Source organism: Heliangelus exortis, chromosome 17 (assembly GCF_036169615.1).
Source record: "Heliangelus exortis chromosome 17, bHelExo1.hap1, whole genome shotgun sequence".
Classification (NCBI taxonomy): Eukaryota; Metazoa; Chordata; class Aves; order Apodiformes; family Trochilidae; genus Heliangelus; species Heliangelus exortis.
In genome coordinates, this window is record NC_092438.1 from 532,583 (window position 1) to 558,493 (window position 25,911).

The 25,911-nt window shown below is 40.1% G+C and overlaps 3 protein-coding genes across 4 annotated transcripts; 1 reads left to right on the plus strand and 2 right to left on the minus strand.

Annotated features, from left to right (window-relative positions):
- Positions 1 to 71: 71 nt before the first annotated feature.
- On the minus strand, positions 72 to 8,373 carry GNPTG (N-acetylglucosamine-1-phosphate transferase subunit gamma). The gene is made up of 11 exons (XM_071760926.1): positions 7,692 to 8,373; positions 7,546 to 7,600; positions 7,266 to 7,333; positions 5,550 to 5,604; positions 5,373 to 5,456; positions 4,232 to 4,325; positions 3,513 to 3,627; positions 2,910 to 2,992; positions 2,648 to 2,776; positions 1,205 to 1,286; positions 72 to 565 (listed from the first exon to the last, which is right to left on the minus strand). Exons 1-11 carry the CDS (start codon positions 8,371 to 8,373, stop codon positions 441 to 443), a joined length of 1,572 nt encoding a protein of 523 aa, XP_071617027.1. The 3' UTR covers positions 72 to 440.
- TSR3 (TSR3 ribosome maturation factor) lies at positions 8,350 to 13,656 on the plus strand. Its single transcript, XM_071760939.1, has 5 exons — positions 8,350 to 8,465; positions 8,571 to 8,764; positions 9,518 to 9,688; positions 11,035 to 11,098; positions 11,180 to 13,656. The coding sequence occupies exons 2-5, from the start codon at positions 8,647 to 8,649 to the stop codon at positions 11,319 to 11,321; spliced, it is 495 nt and encodes a 164-aa protein (XP_071617040.1). The 5' UTR covers positions 8,350 to 8,465; positions 8,571 to 8,646; the 3' UTR covers positions 11,322 to 13,656.
- UBE2I (ubiquitin conjugating enzyme E2 I) lies at positions 12,993 to 24,877 on the minus strand. 2 transcript variants are annotated; one of them, XM_071760941.1, is made up of 8 exons: positions 24,389 to 24,523; positions 19,423 to 19,501; positions 19,137 to 19,220; positions 16,583 to 16,655; positions 15,708 to 15,817; positions 15,463 to 15,542; positions 13,550 to 13,655; positions 12,993 to 13,126 (listed from the first exon to the last, which is right to left on the minus strand). In XM_071760941.1, exons 2-7 carry the CDS (start codon positions 19,486 to 19,488, stop codon positions 13,592 to 13,594), a joined length of 477 nt encoding a protein of 158 aa, XP_071617042.1. In that variant the 5' UTR covers positions 19,489 to 19,501; positions 24,389 to 24,523; the 3' UTR covers positions 12,993 to 13,126; positions 13,550 to 13,591. The 2 variants fall into 2 exon arrangements, with proteins under 2 accessions (XP_071617042.1, XP_071617041.1); XM_071760940.1 differs by lacking the exon at positions 24,389 to 24,523 and adding an exon at positions 24,758 to 24,877 and having other exon boundaries at positions 12,993 to 13,655.
- Between the last annotated feature and the right edge of the window lie 1,034 nt (positions 24,878 to 25,911).

Here is a 25,911-nt window from a genome sequence, read left to right on the forward strand (position 1 = left end):
AGACGAGGGCAGCCCCTGAACACGGGAGGGGGAGGAGTGTGCTACAGACACAGTGAATTTCTGCCAAACTCTGCACAGGAAACATTTTACTACAGATGAAATATTAATATTGTATGTTAATACCTCTTCCAACATTAGTCCAAGTATTTTTTATTTTCACCATCTGTTACCATGCTTGATGTAAGAAAATAAAGCTGGAAATGGAGACCACAATCTCTAAACATGTGCAATACCAGTCTCAGCAAAGTTTCACTAACTTTCTCAGAGACCAGCCAACTGTTCCCAGTAACAGCGAGCCCTTGGTCCATTATGTTGCCGTTGCTCTAGGGCAGAAAATCAAGTCAAGAATACTTGCAGACAGCAAACCATCTTAGTGCCACGATACACATTCAACTTGCTGGACATTCTGTATGAACTCACTGTTCACCACCCAAGTTTCTTCATGCAGTGTCATTCCAAATCCCTGTATCTCCATGCAGATGCTCATCATCCTTTGACCCATTAAGAGCAGTTGTCACTGCAGTCCTCTGTTTGTGACTCTCATGTTCCACACCGGTATTTTCACCTGTAAATATTTAGTTTAAGACATCATCTATTTCTGCTTTTAAACACCTAAACATTTTTGTAATGGAATTCACTAGTTTTGAAATAAGTCATCTACAGTAAACTGAAAATTCTGCTTTTGATATATAGTTCTAATCTGCAGTAATTAAATGAACTACCAAACAGGCAGAAATACTATGCAAGTAACACGGTTAATAGTGCATGATATGTTTAGATACATTCTTTTGAAAATTCTAATACAATGAGTTTTCCCTAGAAAAGAAATTCACTAATTAAAAAAAAAAGTTTTTTCAAAACAAAAACAACAAAAAAAGATTGCTAATTCTAAGATAAAAGATGTAAATATGTGTTCATAGAAATTAAATCCTCCTTAGACAAATAGTTCATAAGGAGCAGGGGACGGAACAAACAAACAAACCCCCACCAAACAAAACAAAAACAAAAACCTCCACACAACTAAGCTACTCAAAGTCCTCTTGTGCAGGAATCAGGACCTTATTAAGCACTTACTAAAAGATCTGTCTACTGAATTTTACCTTCATATATAACAGATCATTTCATCCTTTCGGTAACTGAAACCAACATTAGGGTATTCAGATTCTTAAGAGACAATAATGAAAAAGGATACAAAAAAACTCACCAGAATTTCCTTTGTATGCAATGCCATGCTGACTTAATAAAACTTTAAGTCTTTTTACTTCTTTAGAAAGTTGCTTGTATTCCTAGAAAATAAAATACATTTAAACTGGCTCTCCTACTCTCCAAATGCATACATAAAGTAGAAGTTCACAAAAACCTATGGGCTTATACAGCTTTTTAGTTAACAGACCATAAAGATAGACTGCTTATTTCAAGAACAAGGTGTAATTTGTATAACGAGATACATTTCTATGTTGCCAAAACAAAAGTCAGCTCTTTCCAAGCCAGAAAGGAAAAATTAGGAGTGCTTTCTGTAACTATTTCTGATTTATCCTCTAACTATCATTTTATCATAGCACAAAATTGCATTCTTAACTTTGCTACAGGACCAGCTGTATCTCATTTTATACAGTAATGCTACAGTCTGGAAATTCATCACCTCAACTCCTGACTAAGGGTTTTCTCTGTTAACTTACAAAGCCGGGATTGCTTAGTACTTTGGAGACTCAAAACATGAATCTGAAATCTCAGAGAAGCTCCATTTTTTAGTTGTGTTTAGGTTTCTACATGAATCAAGAAAGAACAAAAGATTAACTATTTAAGGTTCTGTACTTAACCAAACCACCACCCTCATCTTAATTAAGCTATAAAGCCAGTAAAATAAGTACAAATTATTGAATACTGTGTTGGTAACTATTGAAAAAAAAATGGTGATATTCCAGCTCCTAAGAGTACCACATCAAATGGTAATTTTTAAGTATATCCAGCTTAACCTCAGATTATTTAGTACGTGTGCACACTATGTGTGTGTGTTTGCTACATTTTCAAATAAAATGACCACAGCAGCTTCTCTGCATTATAATGAATTAATCCCCTTCCATATTTTTTTTCTGATGTTCAGCTTGCTCTCTTTTAGCACCTTCTGCCTCTATTTTCCCCATTTCGATTCTGTTGCAGAAGGGACTGTTCACACACATGAAAGTCATTCAGAAGTGGACACAGCATACATCTTCCTATCTGCCAACACATTATGACACATATAGGTAATTGCCCACAGAGAGATATCAACAGTCCCATGGCTCATTACTCATTTATTTTCACTATTAATACCCTCCTATTTCCAGACTGATATATAAGAAAGTTCTTGTGAGGTATTCATAATGCAAGCTTAATGTACTCATAAAGCCCCTACACTAATTCCTACATGTCCTCCTGTCTTCTCATTGGACATTCAACTGTACTGGTTTGTTTTTGAGTAGAGCTAGAATAAAGATACCAAATCATTCTGTATGCAGACCATCACCTACTGAAGTGAGAAAAGATAATTCCATGAACAGATTTCAGATAAATTTGAAGAAAGTTTTCATAATGCTATCACACGGATACTGTCATACAGTAAAAAGGTGGCAATTTAATTCCATATTGTAAATATTATGCTCTATACCTTCCTGCACTTCTCCACTGTTTCAAATTCCAGACTTAGTTTCTTACTCTGTATTTCATCTTCCTTTTCTTCTGTTGTTTTTAGAAATCCTGCTTCCTCAAAAATCTCTTTCAGCCTTTTTTTGTATCCCTAAAAAAGAATGTTTAAAAAAGACAATACAGACTAAATACATCCATTCCAAAAGAAGAAACTGTAGTAGCCAGATTTGGCTATTTTACAGTAACTGCTCTTTACCGAATAGAACTGGAAGACACCAACAAACCTGATCTGTTATTAGTTCATCATACAGAAGCTGCTCTGCTTCATCCCACTTTCTTTGTAGTGGTTCAGTCAGAGTTGGGTAGACTGAGAAAGGGAAATAAAACAATGTAAAAAACAACAGCAGTGTCCTGCATTAGTTAAATGCTCCCCTAGTATTATTCAAACATATTTCTTGTAAGAACTCAATGTTTCTGTAAGTAAGGTACATAGTATCTACTGCTTTTAAGAGTTAAATTTAAATTCCACTTCACACATCTAAAGTTTCTAGTGAATGCCAACAACTATATTTTTTCTCTTATTTCCACCTAGCAGTCCTCATATTTCTCTGTTGACTGTAATTCTTAGCGCTCCCTTTTTGTAATGCAAGTAAATAAGCAGATACTACAGTGCTGATTCCTACAACCAGTTCAATAAAAAAGCAAAATATCACTCACTGGGTCCCCCCTAGCAACCACAATTTATCTGAGAAATACCTACAGAATTTGAAATTGAGATTTAAAATATTCTCAGTATTATATTTTATATTTAATACTGATTTGTATCAAGTTATAAAATCAAAGAACCTACAGATTTACACTCGGATAAATACTTTTCTAAATCTTACCCAAAAGAGAGTGGGGATGGCACACAAGAGGAGTCTCAAATGTCAGAGAGTAAACACAAGTACTTGGCTCAGACACATAAGCCAATTTATTGCTTTTTCCACAAACAAGATGAACCTAAACATGAGTAAAAGCAAAGATGAGTGAAACACCTCCACATTAAACAGGACCAGCACTGATGGTCTATTTGCTGTCTTCAAATGCTAGCAGATACATTTCTGCACATAGCATCAGAACATGTTAGCCACTCAACAAAATAAGAATTTTTACATTTTCTTCAAAGGGCACTCATGCCAACATCTGTTTCTCTTGTGTTGGATCCTCTGCCACTCCCATGCATTTCATTCTTTCCTTAATTCTTCTTGAATGTCCTCTGCTCTTGTGTTAATGCCTAATTTAGCTTCTCAGCACACTGTTGTTGACTGCCAAATTATTTTCCCTCCTTTTTCCTGGGTGTTCTTAGTACAACAGGCTGGCATCTTAAGTTCAACAGTTTTTTTTTAATTTTTCCTGGTACATATTACAGAGCACTGTGTGATCCTACAGTACTGATAATACCAGAATATTCCACTCTATCCCTGCTGAGGGAACTAATCTTTATGTTTTATATCACGACTTACAATGATGGCGTTGTCATGGTAGGAATATTTCAGTCTGTAGAGTGTCATGGTGTGTGTAGAAAGTCATGCTGTCTGAATTAGTATAGTCTATGTAACTATACCTTTGTCTGTCTGCTCTTAGTTTCACATGAGTCTCCTTCCCTCATCCACATTCCAACAAAGGTGTTGTTGTCAATTTCCCATTCATGCCAGATTCTGAACAAAAACAGTACAATTTTACTTTAAGTTACTGGAAAGAGAAAGGTGAACAGTCAGGAACAAAAGAAGGAATACATCATGTTCAATTTAACTGTATATACTTAATTTTTGTTCTCTTTTGTTCTCTCATTTCCTACAGCTGAGATCTTATTAACAGTGTAGTGTGTTATCCATATACATATACAAGGTACATCAACATTAGAGAGCCAAGTTCTGCATCAGTTTTCAGTTTGAAAACCATGTGCACTTACAAATTTGTGTTTAAGTCAATTAAAATACAGCTTATAGATCAATCGTACAACAAATGCCATTATGCTAAGTACTCTGTGCAACTCAGAGTGTTTGGAGGACTCTTAGTGCTGGTGAGAGCACCTGCAAAAACTAATCTCTATTTCTACTAGTCCTAAAGTCAATGATATCTCAGCATCTTGATGTACCTTTTTCCTCTCATATTGGCTCAGTAATTATTATGCAAATAGGGAAAAAAAGATACATCTACATACAAAGACAGGAATTTCAAAGTTGTGCACTGGTTTATAATTAAATTTAGTTTAGATCTTATGATTTGGATACTCTTGGATCTTTGAATACTTTGGGATACTTTTTTTTTTTTTTTGGTCTGAGTCTTTTATTACCTTTATTAAATATATCTGACACATTTGACATAAAACACTCATTTAATTTTTTTTAAGGTTATATTCAACTTCAACAGAAAGTAGTTAACAGACAAGAAATCTGTTACTATAAGCTGCAGTTATAAAATATTGAATTCCTCAATTGCAGGTATCATAGCATCAGTTGACACTGGTTATTAATCAGCCCTTCAACTAAAATAGGAGGTTACTATTTCTCAAAAAAAAGAAAAAAACCCACCACCTTAATTTTTTTCAAGACAGGGCATTCTTATGCATAACACCTTGGGACCTAAAAATGACCTACAATGACCAAGAAAATAATTTTCAATTTTAAAATGCCCTCATTTTGACAAGCTATGAAACAGCCTGCTAACAACCCAGGCAAAACTTAGAGGTATAAAAGCCTCACCCTAAAATCCCACTATAGGCATTCCATCGAAAAGTCTGCTCATGCTGAGTGACATTATGGAAAGGACAGAACTCATACTTGTATCTTCAAAAGAAAAAAAAAAGTTTCAGTCAGAAATAAAAAGCTAGTTAGTTCCTAATAAATACATAGAATCAAATATCCAAATCCATTACTCACGTGGATTCCACAAAACTGAAACACTTGCCAGCAAGCCTAAATAGATGTGCAGGGCCTAAAAACACAAAAAAATTACATCAAGAATAATGTTTCAGTTAAATTTAGGCAAATTAGTATGGTGATGAAACTACAAAGAGGATATGACAATTTAGTTTTCTGCTGTATGTAAGGAAAGTTGTATCTTAGTTTTCTGCTGTATGTAAGGAAAGTTGTATCTTTCATATGGATTACTGTGAATTCTCACTAGAGTTATTTTGATTTGCATCATGATCTTTAACATTATTCATCTTCAGTACTCAGTGAAATATATGTCTCTTTCCACAATGTAAGTAAGAAATCTGTATACAAATAAATACTTGGAAAGCAGATCCACAAAAGGAATCGTCAGTGCAGATCTTGCCAAAATCTAACACTGAAATCACTAGAACTCTTGTTTGCCATGTCTGTCCCCAAAACAACCTAAAATTGCAGAGACGTACACAAGTGGTCCGAGAAGGAAAGCCCAGACCCCCCCAAATCACCCCCTCTGGAATGCCATAACCACTGACACACAGGCAGGTTCTCTTTTGAGATTTTTCTCACTGTACGATCTTGCATTTCATTCTGCAGATGATCACAGGCTCAGCCAAAGCACTTGCCCCTCTGCTACCTGCAAGCTGTGCCTCAGTGTTTGGGATGCTCCACCCACAGAGTGAGAAAAGCAAATTTGAATGTCCCTGAGGAATGCATCAAACTCATGCCAGCATTTCTGGGCAGATGCTCTTAAGAGAATGTCAGGAACTATTACCCCAACTGCCCTGGAAAATAAAAGAATGCTAAAGAAATAATTGTGTATGCCCAGATTCCAGTTCCACATGCACTCCCATTTTTGGCTATACGTAAATTTCCCCATCAGGAAAGAAGGATTTCTAGCATACTGTCCTTTTAATTTTTTCCCTGTTGTTTTTGTCACTTTCCACTCAGCATTCTAATTATTACTATTTCTAACTATTTCACTCTTCATATGCAGTTCATGCAGAAGGTACATGTCTGATCTGCATTTATAAAACGACAGAAAATATTATGCATAATGACATTCAACATCACCATACCAAAATGCCTTTGCAGAACCTCAGCAAGGTTTAAGTCTGTGCCTAAGATTAGCAGAGAAACAAGTTATTTCCTTTTGCTTACTTCTGGCATTCAGTGTTTACTTTCTCTACTCCTCCACATATGGTTCAGAATTCTCTACATTACTGTTTATTTTGCTAAAGTGGTGGACTTACATAGCAGCACCCAGCCCTTTATGTGTAAAACTGAGCCTCTGAGACTCTTTTTTTGAAACAATTTTTAAATATTAAGTAATATCAAATCATGGGATTACTTTATATGTCATCTTCAAGAATGTCAGGGATTGTTTCAAGAACTACTTAGTAAGGATCAGAAGGATCTGTGACTGGCTCAAAAAACACAAAATAAAGCATATGGCTAACACTGACAAAAGCGGTGCAAACAACCCTGGGACATGGAACACCAAATACGTTAATTTAGTTTTAAATCCTCCAGAACCACAATAAATATATTTGCCTATGCTTATTTTCCACGATGCTCATAAAATGACAACTGAAATTAGACTTTGTCTGCATAAAGTCAAGGTAGATTATTCTAAAAATGAGCGTCAGTAAATGCTGAAAACTACAAAAGAAACCCGAAACAAACGGTAACGCTTCAACATACCTGATAATGCAGACGGGGACATCTTCGGCTGCAGCCTATTCGTCTGAGGCAAGAAGGGGTTATTCAGCCTTTCAAAACAAGGAAAGTCAAACGCTTAGGGCTGAGCTGTGCACATGGAAGAGGCTGCACCTTTCCCTACCCGAGCGTCCCAACACCGGCAGCCGCGCCGGGAGCCGCGACCGCTGAGGAAACGCCCGGCTGACGGGGCGGCGCGGCCGATGGACCCGGCCCCGCCTGGTGCGGGTGGGTCTCGGGACACGGCGAGCGGGCGGTCACGTACCCGAACGTGTTCGGCTCCTCGACGATCTTCATCTTTCCCGCCGCGGCGAACGTACCTGCCGAGGAGAGAGCAGTTGGCTCCGGTGGCAGAGCCGACAAGCCGGGCGGACCGCCCCGCCTGCCGACCCTATCGACCCCCGCGCTCACCCAGCGTTGGCAGCAGCAGCAGCAGCCAGGCGGCCGCCATCGCCTTTTCCGCTGGAAGCGGAAGACGCGGGACCGCGGCGCGGGGGCTCCGCCCAGGCGTGGGGCCATGGAGCGCGGCCGGCGGGATAACCCGCGGAGGTGCGGCCGGCGCGGTGCTAGTGGCCTCGACACTTTCGCGGCGGACGCGGAGGCCGCGCTGAGAGGTGCGGAGTGCGTGGCGGGTTCCGGGCCGGACCATGGGACCTGTGCTGAGTGCTGCCGGGGCGGGGGGCCGGGCCGGGCGGCTGCTGGGATCTAACACGCGTCTGTTCTTTTCAGCCTGCCTGGAAGGTGAGGGCTGCGCGGGGACGGGCCCCGAGGCGAAGCTCCCCTGCCCTCTTGCCATGTGGGAGCTCGGGCACTGCGATCCTAAGAGGTGCACTGGGAGGAAACTGGCCCGGAAGGGGCTGCTGCGGACCCTGCGCCTCCGCCAGCGGTTCCCGGGGCTCGTCCTCAGCCCTCTGGCCACCGAATACGTCTCTCCCGCGGACCGGTACGTCCCGGCCTGGCTCGGGTGACCCCGCTTCCAGCTTCTCACAGAGCAGCGGTGTGAAACGGTGCAGCGATAATGTACTGAGGGGACCATTTTAACCACCGATTCATTGCCAAACTGCTGATGCATGAACATGAGGAATAGAGCCATTTTATTAAATCAGATTAACATTTTCACACAGCTGCCATGAGGTGAAAAAAGTCATGCGTGGATCCCACTTGAGAAACCACAGTATATGGTTTGTAGGTTAATGTTCAAAACCATGGGCCTTTTTATAATTCCATATTCAACTCATTTTATCAATACAATAACAATTTCTCAAATACAGTGATGTTTCTTTTTTTCAGGCATGTCGTTGCTCAGCGTGGAATTGCAGTTATAGATTGCTCCTGGGCCAAACTAGAAGAAACTCCCTTTCAGAGAATGAGAGGAGGTCACCTACGGCTGCTGCCTTACTTGGTGGCTGCAAATCCTGTGAACTATGGTCGGCCATGGAAGCTGTCCTGTGTGGAAGCTTTTGCTGCAGCTTTTTGCATCGTTGGTAAGCTATGATATGTCTGATGTGCAATATGCTACCAGCAATTCTTCTACCCTTAATAGATCAGATTAGATGATCTGCAGTAGAATTAACTGTAATGCTGTGCCACTGGTCACCATTTTGTTGGGTTTGGAAATGGATTTCCTCCAGGTACTTGTATCTGGTAGCATTGAAGTATCTCTGAGGTGTTCAAGTCAACTATGAAACAGGGCACATAAACAGATGATCCTGGTTTTGTCAGGATGGCACTTAACGCTAGAAAAACTTTTAAAAAGCGAGGGAAGGCAGAGTGAATCCTTAAGCACCTTTTGTCTTAAAGTAACAGCTGTCTGCTAACAAGGTAGGTTCTGGTTAAGAACAAAAGAAATTGCTCCCTCTTGTCATATTTTGCAGACTCATCACAAAACTTTTCTTGACAACCAAAGAGACATGCTCTACTGTTCTGCAGACAAATCTTGTCTTCCACAAACATTGTATACACAACTGCTCTTTTCCTGGAGTACAGTGGGAGCTAGAGCATACATCATTCATTACCTGGACAAAAGACTTTCATTTACCACACTAAAAGACTATTAATTTTCTTTAGATTCAGTTAGATATTTCAAGTTAAACTGAAGTTTGAAAATATTTTTAATTCTGAACACTGAAAAAAATCCTGGCAAGCATCTCACCTGTGTTGATAAAAAGGCATATTAGAAAGCTGTAAGTGGAGTAAAGTCTCACTGAAAAAACCCGATAATTCATTTTCTGTTTTAGGATTCCCCGAGCTAGCCACCATTCTCCTAAGGAAGTTTAAGTGGGGTAAGTCATTTATTGACTTGAACAAAAATCTCTTGGAAAAGTATGCAGCCTGTCATTGCCAGGAAGAAGTGCTGAGAGTTGAAAAGGACTTTTTAACCAGCATCCAAGAAACAAAAGAAGAAATAGGTAAGAAAAAACAGACACAAACACCCTTATTCTTAACTAGGTTCCATACATTGCTTCTTTATTCTCATGAAAATACTGGAAAAGTAGAAAATAACTGCTCCGTTGAGATATATTGTTCTGTTGTTAACTGTGTATTCTTAGAAGCAAGTTTGCATAATTTTTTCAACTTTTCAGTTGAAAACAGTTGAAGAAATATAATGTATGTAGCAGTATATTCACAGCTGCACTTGGAGCAGCTACTTTAATTAAGGATACTAAAGATACTATGCTTTCTCATTCTATCTACAGGTCTTAAGAGTGTGAGTAAAAATATTAGTAACACAGGAGGACTATAAGATAAATATAAGCATGCAGTCTGACAGCAAGGTAGCCATACATAAACCTAAGAAAGACCCTTAATGGACATATTTGTATAGTCCCTAATTGAGACATTTAAAATCATACCTACAGAGACAACAAAAATAGTTTATAAGTACAGTAGTGTATTCCAAAATCTTCCAGTAACAAGGCATGACAGTATTTCAGGCTATATTCATAGGTGAGTGTTTGATCTCATTAAAGACAGCACAAAAAAAGCCAAATCAAATTATAAAGGATATATGGAGATGCTCCTAATTAATGACTTCCTTTCACAGTGGTAAGTCCCCTAACAATAGTCCAGGGGATTGAACTGTAAGATGGTAGACTGTTTCTCTGAACTCTGATCTCTTTGCTATGACATGCTAGGCTGAATGAAATAATCCAGGTGTTTGGTGGAAGCCTAATTGCTGTTACATTAAACTGAAGACAGCTCTTAAGAGGCAACACTGCTGTGCTAAATAAAACACACTTCCACCCTCAGTCCCATGTACTTTCTGGATGCACTGTACTACCAACACTATTGTGCTTTGTTGGACTTTCCTGAGGTAACAGTTCTTTCCAGCTGTGTAAGCCAAAGTAAACCTAACCCTTACTCAGCAGAGCTAAACTTGGACACCTGTATTTCACTTCTAAGTAGGCAAGAACTAACTAGATAGAATGACACCACTATGAGAACATCCACATTTTCTTATTAAAAGCCTTAGAAAACTCTGTACAGCCTGGCTAGAGAGCTCCTGAACTACTTGGGGGGGTACAAAGGGTACGAAAAAGCATGAAAACCTGAGAACAGCAGGGGTGGGATTTGGCAGCTGTTTCTCACCTTGCTTGGTTTCTGACCAAACAAGGGTAACTTACCAGAAAGCCAGACCAGATTTCCTATGCCTTCCCAGCCCTGCCAATAATACTCCTTTAAAATGCAAACAAAGGCAGACCATTAGAATATACCTTCATCAATGTGTACTTTATTTTTCCCTTCTTTTTTCCAGATCCATTTGATGTGGATTCAGGGAAAGAATTTTCTAATCCAAACAGACCAATCACTTCCCCAGGGTAATGAACCTAATTTAAATACTGGGTTTTTTTATTATTATAAGGTGTTTTAACTTTTACAATCCTGAAAAATGTTTCCAGACTAGCAGAAAGTAATGAAGAATCTGAGGACAGCGTGAGCACTCCAGGTGATGCTACTGAAAGCAGTGATGAGAGTTCAGAAGATGATGGTGGTGTAGAGTTGGTGCAACAACAGCCAATAAATCAACTATTTAAAAAGTGAAACAAACCAACAAAAAAACCCCACATAACATAAGTGTAAAAAAAAAAAAAACCAAACAAAAAAACCCCCACAACCCTCCCAAAGCCTTGTAACATGTTTGATAAAGAAATTTTCTTGTGAGCATTTAACAGTGAGGTTAACTCACCTGTTACTTGGTGATGAGCAAATGCCTTCCTTTGGGTGAGCCTCAGTCTAGATGGAGCTTTATTTATGCATATAAAGGCTTTAGGTACTCAACTTTTAGATAATGGTTTATGTAATGCTAATTATTGTATTAAAAGCAGGAAGCTTAGTTATAAATTAAAAACAAAAGAAAAAACATCGTGTATTTGGATACATCTGGAAATGTGTCTGGAAAGTGGTTTATAGGGATTACTTTTACCCCACTAGTACATCAAGTAAACATTTCCAATTTCTGGGCTGTATTTCAACAGGAAAACATGAATATATTATTGCCCTGAGTACCTACCATATATGGAGCTTCTGACTTTTTGCAGTCTTGAACCTGCCATATGTATTTCAACTACTTCATCTGGTTTAGGGTAAAATGAGTACTTAAACATCAAAGTAAAAAAGTGCTTCCTGTTATTGTTCATCTGAGTATGGTTTTTCAGTTAACTTTATATGCTGTTTTTTTATTTACTCTAGAAGACAGTCTTAGGCAACATTGCAGTGTTTTGGCACTTTTTATTTGGAACAGGACTAAAATTTCATATCCTGGTTGAGCAGTGCTCCCGTTACTTGAAGCAGCATGCTACAAAGTCAGAAAAAAGCACTATCTGACCCTTGAAGATTTGAGTCAGAGACTCACTAGCACCTGTATCTCATTTCTCTTTTCCATAAGCCTGCCATTTGTTGAGTGGAAGTGGTGTTGTGTTAGCAGTTGTTTTCTGTACATTTAAACAGAATACTCTTTTGAGTTTCCAGCTATCAATCAAATGCAGACAGGCAGAACAGACTTATATAAGAGAGCCTTATCACAGTTAGAATTACTTAAGTCTGTAGCAGTAGACATTTTCTAATAACAAAAGCACCAAAGCAGCTCAGATGCAACACAGCTTTTCACAACTTGTTTTGCAGAATGACTAAAAATACAATAAAAAGCAGTAAAAGTTTAATAGAGGGTATATCAGCTTGACATACATGAAAATAACTTGCATAACTTAACTGACATCCTTTTACATAAGGAAACTAATTGCACAGGGCGCGTACTTTTCCTAAAATCTATGTACATTGACAAATGGAAGAAGGCACAGAAGTATTTCTGATGAACAAGTACCATTCAGAATCCCCAGTTGTAGGTCCCTGTGCATTTCCTGGACAGCATCTATTGCTGTTTATATCAGTCTACTGCTTGCATTGTTTCTCGTTACCATGGTCACACCATGATGATCCCATTATGCACAGCAAACAATTGATCTCTAGTTAGCCAAAATTTCATAAGCTGTTTAAAGAACAGATCAAAGCTGAAGAACTGCAACTACTGCTCAGGGCATGAAGAAGGGCCACGTCCATGCTGGGGGGTGGAGGCAGGGAAAAGAAACGCAACATCTAAAGGAAAGGTAAGTGCAGTATCACCAGCCTTAAGAACAGGACTTGCACTGAACTGTGTTCCGAGTTGTTTAAATGGCAGTTATAATAATTTTAATGAAGATAAATGAAACAAAGCCCTTTATATAAACAGTTTATTTACTCTAAACAGCAACACAGACAGAACGCCATATAAACACAAAGGAAGTGATGCAGAATAAGGATGCTGGCTGACTTTGGATCTCAGAGGCTCTTAAGCAGTAACAACCTAGTTTCTGAAAGATAGAAAACAAATTCAGGGAGGGAAGGGGGTGGCGAGTATGATTTTTTTTTTTTTTTCATACAGCCAGCTAGAGGGCTAAATATAGTTCTAATATTTTAAAGCATGCCTGCATCAGATAGCAAAGTAACTAGAGATACTAGTGAATTTATAGAAGTATAAAAGTTTATAATTTTACAGCAGTTGAAATACTGACATCAATATTAAAATAAAAGCAAGTTTTACATAACAATCAAAAATACAAAAGACTGAAGGAAGAGACCCTGTATGAAAAAACTGGGGGCAATTCAGCAAATTTAGAACTGTATACAAGTGGCGAATATGGAAAATGGCACACATACAACCCCCTCCCCTAGGTGGATATTAATTGTACATAGCAACATTAGATTTTGCAAAAGTTTTGTAAACAAGTTCTTGCCAAACCAATCCCTTCCTTTTTAAGATGCTGCATGACAGATGCTTATGATGGTGCAAACTTCTTGGCTTGTGCTCGAACCCTCTTTTCATATTCCACTCTGTTTTGGCTGAATAGAAGAGAGAGAAAGGGTAATAAAAGCTTGAGAAGTCAGAGGCCATATTATAGAGTTACTGTTCTGTTTCTCTTCAATATGAATTTAAGTCATTGCTGAAGGCAAAAACATTAGACAGGAATTCACAAAACCCTATAATATATTAAAGGCTTTTCTAGACCATTACTCTGATAATTTCCTGGGGAGGAAAGTAAGGTTTGACTCGTTACTTCCCAAAGTTCCTCTGTTGTCAAATGATTGTACTATCTGGCTTCATACCCCATGAAGTCTCTATGACCAGGTTTGTGTCTGCTCTTCCTCAAGGCCAGATGCACCTTACATACAAATATTCATCTGGACACTTGCTACAGATTGATTAAATAAGCAAATATTGCTAACAAGGAGCTATGACCAGTCATTAAGATGTCAACTCAAGACATAAAGGGCAAGTTATTTGCTTTCTATTCCTGGCCCTTGCAACAAGGGATGGTAGTAGCTTTGTTAAGCATCCATTTAAATTCAGCGCCATATTTTATATTAGCTGTCAGAAGTGTCAGTCAAGAGCTAAACAAAAATTTGTCACCATTACTTTTGTGCCATAGGTAGTTTACAGGGACAAGCTTTTGCAAGCAGCTTTGCAGTAAACATAATTTACTTGTAGCTATGAAGGTTGCAATAAAAAAATTAAAACCAGCACATATCTTCAGAAGCTGACAGCTTTGAGGAAGAAGAAATTAAGCCAATATTGGACACATACAATTAACATTTACCAGCAACAGACTGAAAATATATACCAAATCCATCCTGACAATGAGAACAAGTATTCTTATTTTTAATACGAAGTTTGTATTTGAAATACAACAAATTGACTAGAAGACATCTACTTAAACAACACTTCATCTTAGAATCATAAAGGTCGAAAAAGACCTCTAAGATCATCAAGTCCAATCTTCCCTTATATTTATCTATAATCTAAGATGCCTATCCCTGTATTTCCTTTTCATTAGGGTCCTGTAACATATCTATTTTTGACAACTGGCATGTAAAGTCATTTAAAAATGCCACTTTTCAAACTTGGCACTTTCCTGGAGAATAGTTGTTCTGTCCAGAATGGTAATTTCACATTTCCATCTTGATCATTATTTCAGTAGCTTGGTGCCAAGCACCTTTTTTTATAGTGTTTTGCTCCTTTAAATTTTATAGATCAGCCATCCATTTTTAATGGTGGGAAAACTTTAAGCCCCAAAGTACTTTCTTTAGGCTTGTAAATTATCATCTTTTCTAACCAATGCAAAGTTCATTTTGCGAAAGCTGCAAGTCTTCTGTACTTCTGTACTCTTTTGGAAGATGCAGTTTTCACAAAATACTGTATATCTCCTACTGTAACCACAAAAACTCTCCTTTATCATTGTGCCACTTATAGTTAAACACTACTGGACAGCTACTGCTACACTGATGAGTGGGACTTGCCACCTAATTCAGTTTTCTTTTACTGCTCTCATCAAATCATTATTCCTCATCACTACTACTCAGCCTCTAAAGGAAAGTGCTCTCTGTTGGGCTAGAACCATTACTGGTCTGACTGAACAAGGCTTCAAACTTGACCACTGTTGTGAAGGTATGAGAAGCTGCCCTAGCCTAACAGCTGTAAAGTTACTGTCTTCTTCAAGTTTAGCACAAGCTAGACATCTCTGCAGGATAAAGCCTTGAAGGCAAGAAAAAAACCCTAATCATTCCTAAAAATATTTGTATGTTTTTGCATAAGTAACAGACAGCTGTAGGCAATATGACAGCTTTCAAGCTGATATGCAGAGAAACTCACCAATAAATTGTGTAAGCCTCTGCTTGAGCTGGGTCTTGAATATTTGGCTCATTTAAAAGTTCTTGTATTCCTAACAAGATCTGTAGAAAAAATAATAGAAGTAACCTATTACTAAGAAACATTCAGCCAAAAAAAGCCCCTTTAGAAACCAACTGTAGAAACACGGTGAGCATCTTACATCTACATAAGATAAGCAAGCAAAGCAAATAAAAAGGCTAAGAACATCTCTAAGTTCAATTAATGACCTGTTTAATTGTGATTGCTGGCCTCCAGTCCTTATCCTCCTCTAAGATGGAGAGACACACTGTGCCTGAAGGATACACGTTTGGGTGGAATAATGGTGGTTCAAATTTACCTGATGAAGAAGAGAAAATTACTTGCATGTAGCGCTAATAAGATCAGAGAGTTGGTTTAGATCAGTAGAGGCAAGAAAAAAAAAAAAAAATGGTCAAAGACATGACCTCTCCCCCCCTCCCCCCCAAAAAAAAAAAATAAAACCCACAAAGCCAATTCAAAAACCAAGAGATTAGGGAAAGCAATAGATAATTACAGATTTCTGAAGTAGGTAAGTTTGAGATAGGATAAGAAAAAATTATAAAACTTAACAAGGAAACTAAGTATCTGAAGGTATTAAAAAAAAAAACAAACCAACAAACAAAAAAAAAAAACCCACCACAAAACCTAAAACCATCCATATATTAAGAGTAAGCAGATGAAAAGGGTAAAGTTGATGGAAAAAATGATTTGTTCTGAATTCTTGCCTCCTGAGTTCTTGCCTTAGAAGAGTAACTTACTGGTAAGAACATGCAAAAGGATTCGGTCTAGCCATGCCTGACAATGAGTTTCCAGTGCTTTTCAAGAAGTGAATACGTAAAGTGCCGCTTTTGTCAAACTTTGAGAGAACCCACACAGCAGTCCCCCTCACCTCCCAGTTTCTTAATACTAAGCACTTGAATCGTTTAATCACAGCTTTCTTAATGCAAAATGGTGGGTGAAGAAAAATGAAAAAGCAACTATCCTTAAAAAAAAACCTGTAAAGAAGTAAAAACCATTCATAGAACATTATGGACTAGTTTAACATTGTTCATATAAACCCCTGGATCTTAGTAGTTCCACTTACATTTTGGGGGTGAAGAAGGGTAGTCATCCTTGAAAAGCATCCGTAGTTTAAATAAACCTCCTTCCCATGGTGTCTGTAAAAGGTTGAGTTCAGATTACAGCAAGGAAGTCACACTTGTGGAAAAACACTTGTGCTCGGCCTGAGAAACTGTATTCTTAAGACACCCTTCTGCTACACAGCAGAAACCAGCTGTCCTACATGCAAGTATTGGGTTCATTCTTTAAAACAAGCTGATGTAAACATGGTCTCACATCTTACAAGCATAAACTATCAAATCTTATCCTTGGGGACAGACAGGTCTCTTGCAGACCACCTTAGAAGGAAATTCACAATTCTTTCCAACTTAAATTATGTGATTTTTAGAAGAAGGAAAAAAACCCACAATGCCCCCCCCACCCCAGAAGAAACCCCATCCCTTCCCTCCCAAAGAGAAAAGAAAAAGCACTCCGTTATAATTGGTATTTATTATGCAAAGTTTCGAGCTAGAATGGGGGGAAAAAGTGCTACAGAATAGGAAAATAACCATGTTTCAAAAGGTGAATGCCTTTAATTACATTTGCTATAATGTATTTAAAGAACCTGTGCAGAACAGTGACCGACTAGAAACACCTATCCTGCCTACCTTCTCAGAGGAGACAAACTTTCTCATTTTTAGGAGCCCTCTGATAAACTTATCCTGCTTTTCTTTCCACCATAGGGGAAGACAATAGCTTTTAATAATTTCTTTACATAGAACAGCAGAACAGCCAACAATAAGTTTTTACTTCTGATAGAGCAACATACCTTATGGATGAAAGACAGCAGAGACTCAGAAGCTAATAAATAATATGACAGCAGTACCATCAAGATCATGTTCCATTATTGGACAAGTTGCTGATGTATCCTTGAGTCAAATTCTAGGTAGTTAGCAAGTGATTTGCTGTCAAAAAAGTGAGTGGGGATTCTAACACAGGATTAAGAACACTTCCATTTTTGATCTGGCAGACAAATCATTAGCTTCGACTACTCTTCTGTTTCAGGGAAAGCAGCTGCAGAACAGCGTGCCTCCAAACACAAAGGCAACAGAGAACAAGTGGCTGGTCTGCTAGAGATGGGAAAGGCATGCTGCTGCTTCTTAGAGAGACAGCATTTTTACTCAAGTAAAAACAATTTTTTAAATAAATCTCAACCAGGAATTGCATAAGCAGAACTGATCTGTTCCTGGTGTAGTAAGTTTTCCTAGGAGCCAAGCAGCTGGACTCCATTTTGTTGTTTAAAAAACTTTAAAGCAGTAATATGAAGACTTCCTATGGGATGAAGACTTCCCTAAGCATTTAGAGGTGACATATCTTGATAGCATACATAACCAGATATCATGAGGGATAATCTTGTTTTGGCAGAACACAAGGGAATGAGTTTTTCTTATGCTGTTAAATTATTTTTAGATGCTTCTTTAAGAACTAACTTGAGCTGTGTGGATCACTTGCAGAATAAAGTTGTAACTAACAATGATGCCATGTTGATCATTAAACTGAGGCAGGAGTACAGAATCTGCAGGTTTTAACAACATACTTTGTCTTCTCAGATTCAAAGAAAAGAGAGCTCAAGGGGACTGAAATGAGTCGGTAAGAGGCAACAGAACAGGCAAAACAGCAGAAGAAATCCCACATCCAGTGCAAAATACTGAAGACCCAAAAGAATAAAAACTACCAAAAATTTATCTGAGATAACCAAGTATTATCTTAGAAGAGAGAACTGTATCTAATGGACTCAAGAATCATCTCTATGCTAATTAGCATCTTGAAAAATAGAGACAAGATTCTGCTCAGAATGAGATGTTAATGCTGGAAGTGTACAAAATCGAAGAAGTTTCATGCAATAATGATTTTTTTCCACTTGAAAGTCTTTCTTTCCTATCCCCCAGAACCACTTCAGCCTGACAAAAATGAGTAATATAGTCTCTAGACTTTTTCTTTTCCCTTATTTTAAGGGAAAAGACAGAAAAGCACAAGTGAAATCAGATAAAAAAGGAAGTTAAAGAATTTTCTGCTTTCCCCAGCACCAGAAGAGAAATTTCCATAAAATGAAAGGAAATGAAATTCCATGTTGATAACACAGAATTATTTTCCATTAAATCCAGTAAGTTAAAGGACTCAAGTCACACTATTTCATGGACAAAAAGAAGGTACTGGCAATCAAACATCAGAGGTAACATTTCAGTACAATTAATTTTTAAGCTGTAGGGCTTAAACCAGCATTTAGTAAGAACAGAACTCACAATAAACCCTGGCATGAAGATTACAACAATCTTAGGTTTGCTCAATGAAGCATCCTTACACACTCCTCTGAAAAACTTTATTCTTAAGGTGGTCAGTGCCAACAGTTGAACAGGCTCCTGGTGTATTCTGTCCAGTATCATTCATAGCCCACTCCACCATGATCCTAAAGCAGCCACAGGATCCAAGCATTTCTAATAAACTACATGCAAGTTATGCTCTCTGCTGTCAGTGTAATGCACAAGCAGGCTTATGTTACTTTTCACTACATGTGAGACATTAGGACAGTTAAGTCTTACCCCTTTCTTTCCTGGAATAGCACACTCCCAGTTCATTAGATTCATTGTGCCATCTGGGTTTTTTGTAGGTACTGCTACAAATCCCTGAATTAAGGCAAAAAGGCAAAGGGTGAGGATTTCCGAAGATGTATTTAGAACATGTCATGAAGTATTCTATCTTTACACAGTTATTTCTTTCCGCCCTACAAAGAATTAAGCAGCTTTGTTTAAAAATTTAATTTGAAAAAAATCAATTAGAACACCAAAATAATTGCAGAGCCAGAAATTTGAGAGTTCTCATACTTACAAATGGATGATCTTTTCTCCAGGCTTTTCTCTCCTGTGCAAGTCTGCTAAGAGCTATGCCAGACATATTCAGAGTCTCTCTAAAACAGAAATTACTGCTTTTAGTATGAACTCTTACTTTCATTTTAAACAATGTTATATTATCTGTTTATAAGCTCTGCTTACTCACAAAGTATTTTGGCCTAGTTTTCACTGCTATAGCCAAGATACACATTTTTGCAGACTCTGCAGACATTAACACTAAGAAGAACATAGAGTTTTCCCATGTTGACAACTTTGCAGCTACTGGACTTGACCTACAAAATACTATTCCCACCTTCTGTTTGATATTTGAACCACATCATAGGTATTTGATATTTGAACCACATAACAGGCCAGTGTTAAACCATGACAGATTTACTGGTGCCCAACGTGGGGCCCGAGCTAATTAGCTCATGTCCAGTTCAAATTTTGACAAATTTGCCTGAATAGTTTAAATTCCAACGCCAGTGGGATGCTATCAACATGGCTTTGCTGAGTGGGAATCAGACCTTTTTCTCTGGAAATTTCACAGGGTTGGAGATTAAACCAGTCATGCCATACCTCTGGTATTCAGGGTACGTGATCTGTATTTTTGCAGCTGGAATGAGTGTTAATATGTGGCTTATTTTGGGTAAGCACTGCTTGAGAAAAGTAATTGTCATATGGGCTGCAATACTAATATACAGTGCAGTACAGGGTGCAGTGGTGTTTCATACAAGGATTAAAAACTTTGTTGGTAATTACATTTTCAGTCTTCTTCTGAGAAAATATACCACTCTTGGGCTGAGTTCACCAGATTCTAGTCAAAATGCTAATATGCTTGTTACAGTTTTGAATCTCCTGATCGTTGCAGTCAATGTTTCCCGGGTGTGTGTAAGTATTCTCATGTATTATCATATGTTGGTGAAGAGTAAGACAACTACAATGAGGGGAATGAGCACACCTGGTAAAGAGAGCACCCCCACTCCTGCCTCTGCAGCCACTTCTCACCCCCTCTCACACAAGGGCACAACTCATAACACTGGCCTGGCAATTAAACCACATGACAGCTAACACCTCTGCTGCCCTCCTGACAGGCAGGGGATAAACAAATGTTATTTTAAATCTGTACATTTCCTTTGAAAGCCAGTATTCTAAAAAAAAAAAGCAACACAGTAAGAGACCTTAACAAAACCACCTCAGTTTTGCCATGCTGCCACTATGCATCTCTTCAGAAGCAGCTGGAACAGACAGCAATACAAAACCAATTTAAGGAAAAGCCAATGGCCTGCTTCTTCCACAAGGCAGGTCTTCAATTTCAGTATAAGCAGAATGATCTTCCTGCACCTTTGCTGTAACATCCCAGCACAGTGATACTGCAGAACAAGCACAGAGCACAGGGCACTGCTGCACAGGACACAAGAACAGTGCTTTCTAATTCAGGGAGGATTCTCAATTCAACATGAACAGTAGTCACAGGAAATTTATTTTTCATTGTCAAACTGTATCCAAACTCAGAGTTTAACTAGCCACATGGTCAAAAGAAATTCCAGTGAAAGGTTTTAATCCTTATTGCACTTCTACCAATTTTAAATAAAAGCTGATACTTGGCAGCTGGAGAAGCCAGGCTAATTGTTCTCAGTTCCACACAGAGATAACAAGTCTTTTCAACAACCAGGGAAGTAGAATTCTTCCACTAAACAGATGCAGAGAATTAATGGAAGGAACATTACCACTTTACTAAAGCAAACATTTAAACACTAGTTAAGAATTATGGAAAATTCATGTAATTTTAATATGTAAGGGTACTGTAGTGTACTACTATAACCATATGAATCGTAGCTCTCCGAGATACTTGTTCTAAAAATTTCACATTCGTGCCATGCCTTTTATGGTGTCTATGTGGGAAAGATTCACCAGGCACTGACCTGTTCCATGTGAGTTATGTTCATCTCATGTTCACCTGCTGTACCTATGAAGGTCAGAAGACAGCACACTTCCAATATAATAGTTACACTCAATCAAAAACTGCTTAGCAGTGCAGACACCTGAACGAAGTCTTTAAAAGCACCAAATTAAGTGTTGTATGGAGTTCCTGGAATTTCAAAACCCCTTTGCCTAGCTTTTTTGCAAGTCAGTTTTGCATAGATACATCATCCATAGTTTCACCTTTAAACTAGCAATTATATTTATGGCAGGCAAAGCCATCTGGGACCATTAACACTCTGTACACATGCACACAAAAACCCCCTACATTCAGCCCAATATTCACCCAGTATTGCCAACACATGAGTCTGCATCTTGGTTGTATCAGAGGATTTGCAGGATTTGGTCAACACAAACTGTACCTACCACCTCTGATTTTAGCCTGTTCACATTCAGGACATTTGAAGCCATTGAAAAGAACCAGCAGAACAAAAAACCTCCCCCTTGAGAGAATTATACAAGGAGTAATTTAAAATATTTTGTGACCCTGTGTCCTTGCAACAGATGTAAATAAACTACAGAACACACAGCAGTTTCTGTTGTGCTGATAGTACCTGATGGTCCATTTTGATAACACTAACCTTCCCATAATAATTTGGAAAATTATTTGTATTTATAAACCATTCAAATATGCTCAGATAGTTAAGTAACTCAGCTACCTTTTCTGCCAAGAAACAGATTACAGGATGCTTTCAAATATGTTAATTATATTTTCTGTGAGAAAATGAGCCAATTAAGAGTAAGAGACAATTAATTACAAGCAACTCAAGCGAGATCAGAAGGCATATAAACAAAGCATGTCCCACAGATCATCACCAACCAAACAACTTTTCAACAGCAAAACCCAATAGCAAAACCCAGAGTTTTCAGGCTCTGTATCCAGCTTGCTTTTGCACATAGTTATGCACTTTACTGTACATTAAAATTAAAGATTTCCTTATGATCTATGAATACCTTTCTAAATCCTGAGGCATTCAAATTAGTTCAGCACTGAGAGACTACATCCAGAATTTCAGTCTATATGAGAGCAGAGACTGCATGCATATGGTCTCCTGAGGCTTCAGGGACCCTGAGAAGGGCAGCCAAGCACCACATGCCACTACAGTGGAGATTAGAGACAAACCAGACCCAAAGCCCACTTCAAAAATTAAGATCCCATTAGGCAAGCACCCCCTCAAAAGCAAATGAACCAACTAACAAAGTGCCAGTATATATTCTAGCAGTTCTTCAGTAAAAGAAGTTAAACTTTGCCTGATGTGAAGCACCAGCAGAACTAGAGATTGATCGTTCCAGTATACATTTTGGTCCCAGAAATTATGGAGCAGCAAGAAGGACTGAGATACTAAATGGGTATTAAACCTGAAAATAATATATTCTCACTGCTTCTTTTATCTTCTTCAATAATTTATGCGAATGGCTTGTTTGGGTTTGTTTTTCCTCTTCTCTCTTTCTTTGGAATAGGAGTCTGCCCAAACATCTCTATGTTATGTTTAGCTCTGGTAAGCTTCTGATACACCATGCAAATGTAAGGCACCTGTTAGCTTGAAATAGTTAAAAAAAAAACAACCCCAAAAACCAGGAAAACCCACACCACCACACACAAACCCAAACAAATAAAAACAAATTCCAGCACCACACACAACACCAAAAGCATACCAAGTACAAACCCCAAGCCTCTCAGCTCTTAGGGTTTTGATTTCATATCATATCTAATGTGTTTTTTTCACCTGACAGATTTACTGCTAATGAACAGAAGTCCCAGCATATTTATTTATGTGTTACATCACTGGAAAGAACAGAAACTTTTGCACTGCAAGAAACATATCAACCCTACCTTGCGGGGGACACACAAGCCTAAGAGTTGTCTTCAGATTGTGTTTGGTCTTAATGCCCCACAAATACACACTGGCATTAAGAGGTAGCAATGTCACCTTTACTGCTATCAACTCAGAAGAAAATTAACTGAAACTTTTGAATCTACTTGGTATCTCGACTCTGCTGCTGTTTTGGAAGAATGGACAAAAAGTCATCACACTCCTCACAGGTGCAAACCCAGTGCTCCTCAATACAGACCATCCCACCCAATTACACCTTCCCGCGGGTGGGGAAGAAGGGAACCCGCTTCCGAACACAAAAAGCCAGCCTGGCTGTGCCTCCATGCCACAGAAACAATAATCGTACCCACAGTTATAATCCGTGACAAGTCTCTAAATACATCAACAGAACCTTTCTTTAGTCTCCTGAACTTTCAATTGCTCTTCTTAATTCCAAACAAGACAAAAAAATCGTTAAGATTGCTGGCCTTACTTTTTCTTTTTTTTTTTTTTTTTTTTTTTTTTTTTCAGGCTTAACAGTGACACTGAAAGAGATTATTAGTTGGAGTAGTTTAACCCAAAAAACACAAACTTTACTATTCAGAAGGGAGGAGAAAGCCAAGGGCTGAGGTTTAACTAAAGCACGTCAACTCTGGCTTCGGAACAGAAAGTCTCCTCCTGCTGCGGCAGGTAGGATTGGCGGTACTTGCCGAGCGGCTCCCCCAGAACAACAAAAGGACGCGGGCGGCAGTGGGTCTCGGTGCCCAACCGGCCAAATGACCTCGCACGGAGCCGCCGTTCCGGGGCCGCGCACCGCCCGCCTCTGCCGAAGGCCGCGGTATGGCGGGGCAGCGGCCGAGGCCTGCACAAGGCACGGCGGCGCCCGCCCGCGGACTCCCGGGCAAGCCCGTGTCGGGGAGGGGGCCGCTTGCCGCAGGCCGGCTGCTACCCAGACCTCCTCGGAAATGCGGGCCCGCGGCGACCGACACCTCCGGGGGCGGGCGGCGCTGAGTTCGACCGAGGCCATCAAGGGTGCGCTGCTTAGCCCAGCCGCGCGGCTGCGAAGGACCCGCCAGGCCCGGCTCTGCCCGTGCCTTGGCGCCAGCCCAGACCCCCTCTCCCCTCGCCGGGCCTCGGCCCCGGCCCCCCCGCCCCGCTAGGCCTCACCGTGAGCGGCCGCAGCACCCGCGCGTGTCCCGGATTGAAGCTGCAACGAATGACCCGGATGTTCCCGGCTCGGCTCCCCCCCTTTGTCTCTGCTCCGGAGTTTCCCTCCCCCTCCTGCCGAGCGCGGCGCTGCCGTGTGTCCCTCGGCCCGACCCGTCCGCGCCACTGAGCCGGTGCCGTCTGAGCCTCAAGGCGATCCGTCCGCCACGCTTCACGCATCCCCCAGACACAGGACCCAGAGGTGACCAGAACAATGCCTGAGCACTGAGCGCAGGAAAAAAATCCCCGCAGGCCTCTCCCGAGCCCCACCGCTCCCTCGTGCCCCTCGGTCCCCCCGAGCCCCCACAGAGAATCTCGGTGAATTTTTACCTCGGGCGCTGAGAGAGTCGCCTGCGCCCGGACGGGCCTGGTCCCTCCGTGGGCGATAGCGCGGGTCTGGCAGAAGGCGCCTGCCCCGGACGCGCTCGAGCCTGGCCGGGCCCCGCCCACTATGCCCAGGCCGGGCTCTGATTGGAGGGCGAGGTCTGGTGGCCCGGGGCAGCTTCCGGGAGTGATGGGCGGGCGGTCCAGCCTGTCAGGGGCCGCGGGACGGCGGCCTCTTCCGGGGCGGCCTGAGCGCTGCGCGGGGCTGCGGCAGCGGCAGCGGCAGCGGCGGGGAGGGAGCGGTCGCCCTGTGGATTTCGTTTCGAAGACTGGATTTAGTGGCACACAGGGTGCGAATCACGCTGTATTCTCATACTTATTTTAACGATATGTACGAAATTCCAGTCCTCAAGTCTGCTCGTCCACGTCTCGCGTTGGATTGTTAATGGTTCTTGAGCTATTTTTATGTAGCATTAAAGTTCAGAGTGGTTTCTCGGGAGTTCTGGTGCGATAAATATCACCTGGATTTGACGGGACCTTAATCCAAGTACCTGCTGAATGAGGAACCCCGTGGCCCAACCTCCCACCCGGGGACCGGGGCGTTGAACCTCCTGCTGCAGGATGCTGCCCACGGGGCTGTGCCGCTTCCCGCCGGTGCCTAAAGCCAGGGGACGAAATCTCGGAACTGCCGGGAAGATTTGTTAGTACTTTGTTCTATTCGGCTTTTAAAATTATGTGATTTTTTTTTTTTACCCTGAAAGACTGTTCACCTGTCCCTTTTATGCTCTAGCTTTTGTTCACTAATGAAGACACCGGAAGCTGCAGATAGAGGAGGATTTTGGATTGAAAGTGAATAGTTGGCAGTAAAGTACAAATACTTCTAGTAAGACATTTGGATAACAACACAGATGCACACATTGATTAGGTAATTTCTGCGATGTCTGAGCAATGCTTGTACTTAGGACTTGTTTCAATAAGAGTCAAATGTGGGAAATAAGTTCAGTAAAATGACACTTTACCAAAAGTTGCTGGATATATAAGGAAAGATTTGAATGTGCCTTGCATGTAAAACCAATGAAACTTAAGATGAAATTCACCTCATATGTACTTGTACAACCTCTAAGATTTTCGAGCTTAGTTTCTCATACATAATTCTTAGT

Coding starts and splice junctions, on each gene's coding strand:
- GNPTG (XM_071760926.1), bottom strand. CDS start 8,373: ATGGCTCTATTCCTCATGTTCATGCATCAGCAGTTTGGCAATGAATCG. Junction 5,457..5,549: donor TTCAGTTTTGTGGAATCCAC/GTGAGTAATGGA, acceptor TTTCTTTTGAAG/ATACAAGTATGAGTTCTGTC. Junction 4,326..5,372: donor GCCTATAGTGGGATTTTAGG/GTGAGGCTTTTA, acceptor GTTTTTGTTCAG/AATCTGGCATGAATGGGAAA.
- TSR3 (XM_071760939.1), top strand. CDS start 8,647: ATGAGAGGAGGTCACCTACGGCTGCTGCCTTACTTGGTGGCTGCAAAT. Junction 8,765..9,517: donor TGCAGCTTTTTGCATCGTTG/GTAAGCTATGAT, acceptor TTTCTGTTTTAG/GATTCCCCGAGCTAGCCACC. Junction 9,689..11,034: donor AGAAACAAAAGAAGAAATAG/GTAAGAAAAAAC, acceptor TCTTTTTTCCAG/ATCCATTTGATGTGGATTCA.
- UBE2I (XM_071760940.1), bottom strand. CDS start 19,488: ATGTCTGGCATAGCTCTTAGCAGACTTGCACAGGAGAGAAAAGCCTGG. Junction 15,818..16,582: donor CCCTTCTTCACCCCCAAAAT/GTAAGTGGAACT, acceptor CTTCTTCATCAG/GTAAATTTGAACCACCATTA. Junction 13,656..15,462: donor GAGGCTTACACAATTTATTG/GTGAGTTTCTCT, acceptor TCTTCTATTCAG/CCAAAACAGAGTGGAATATG.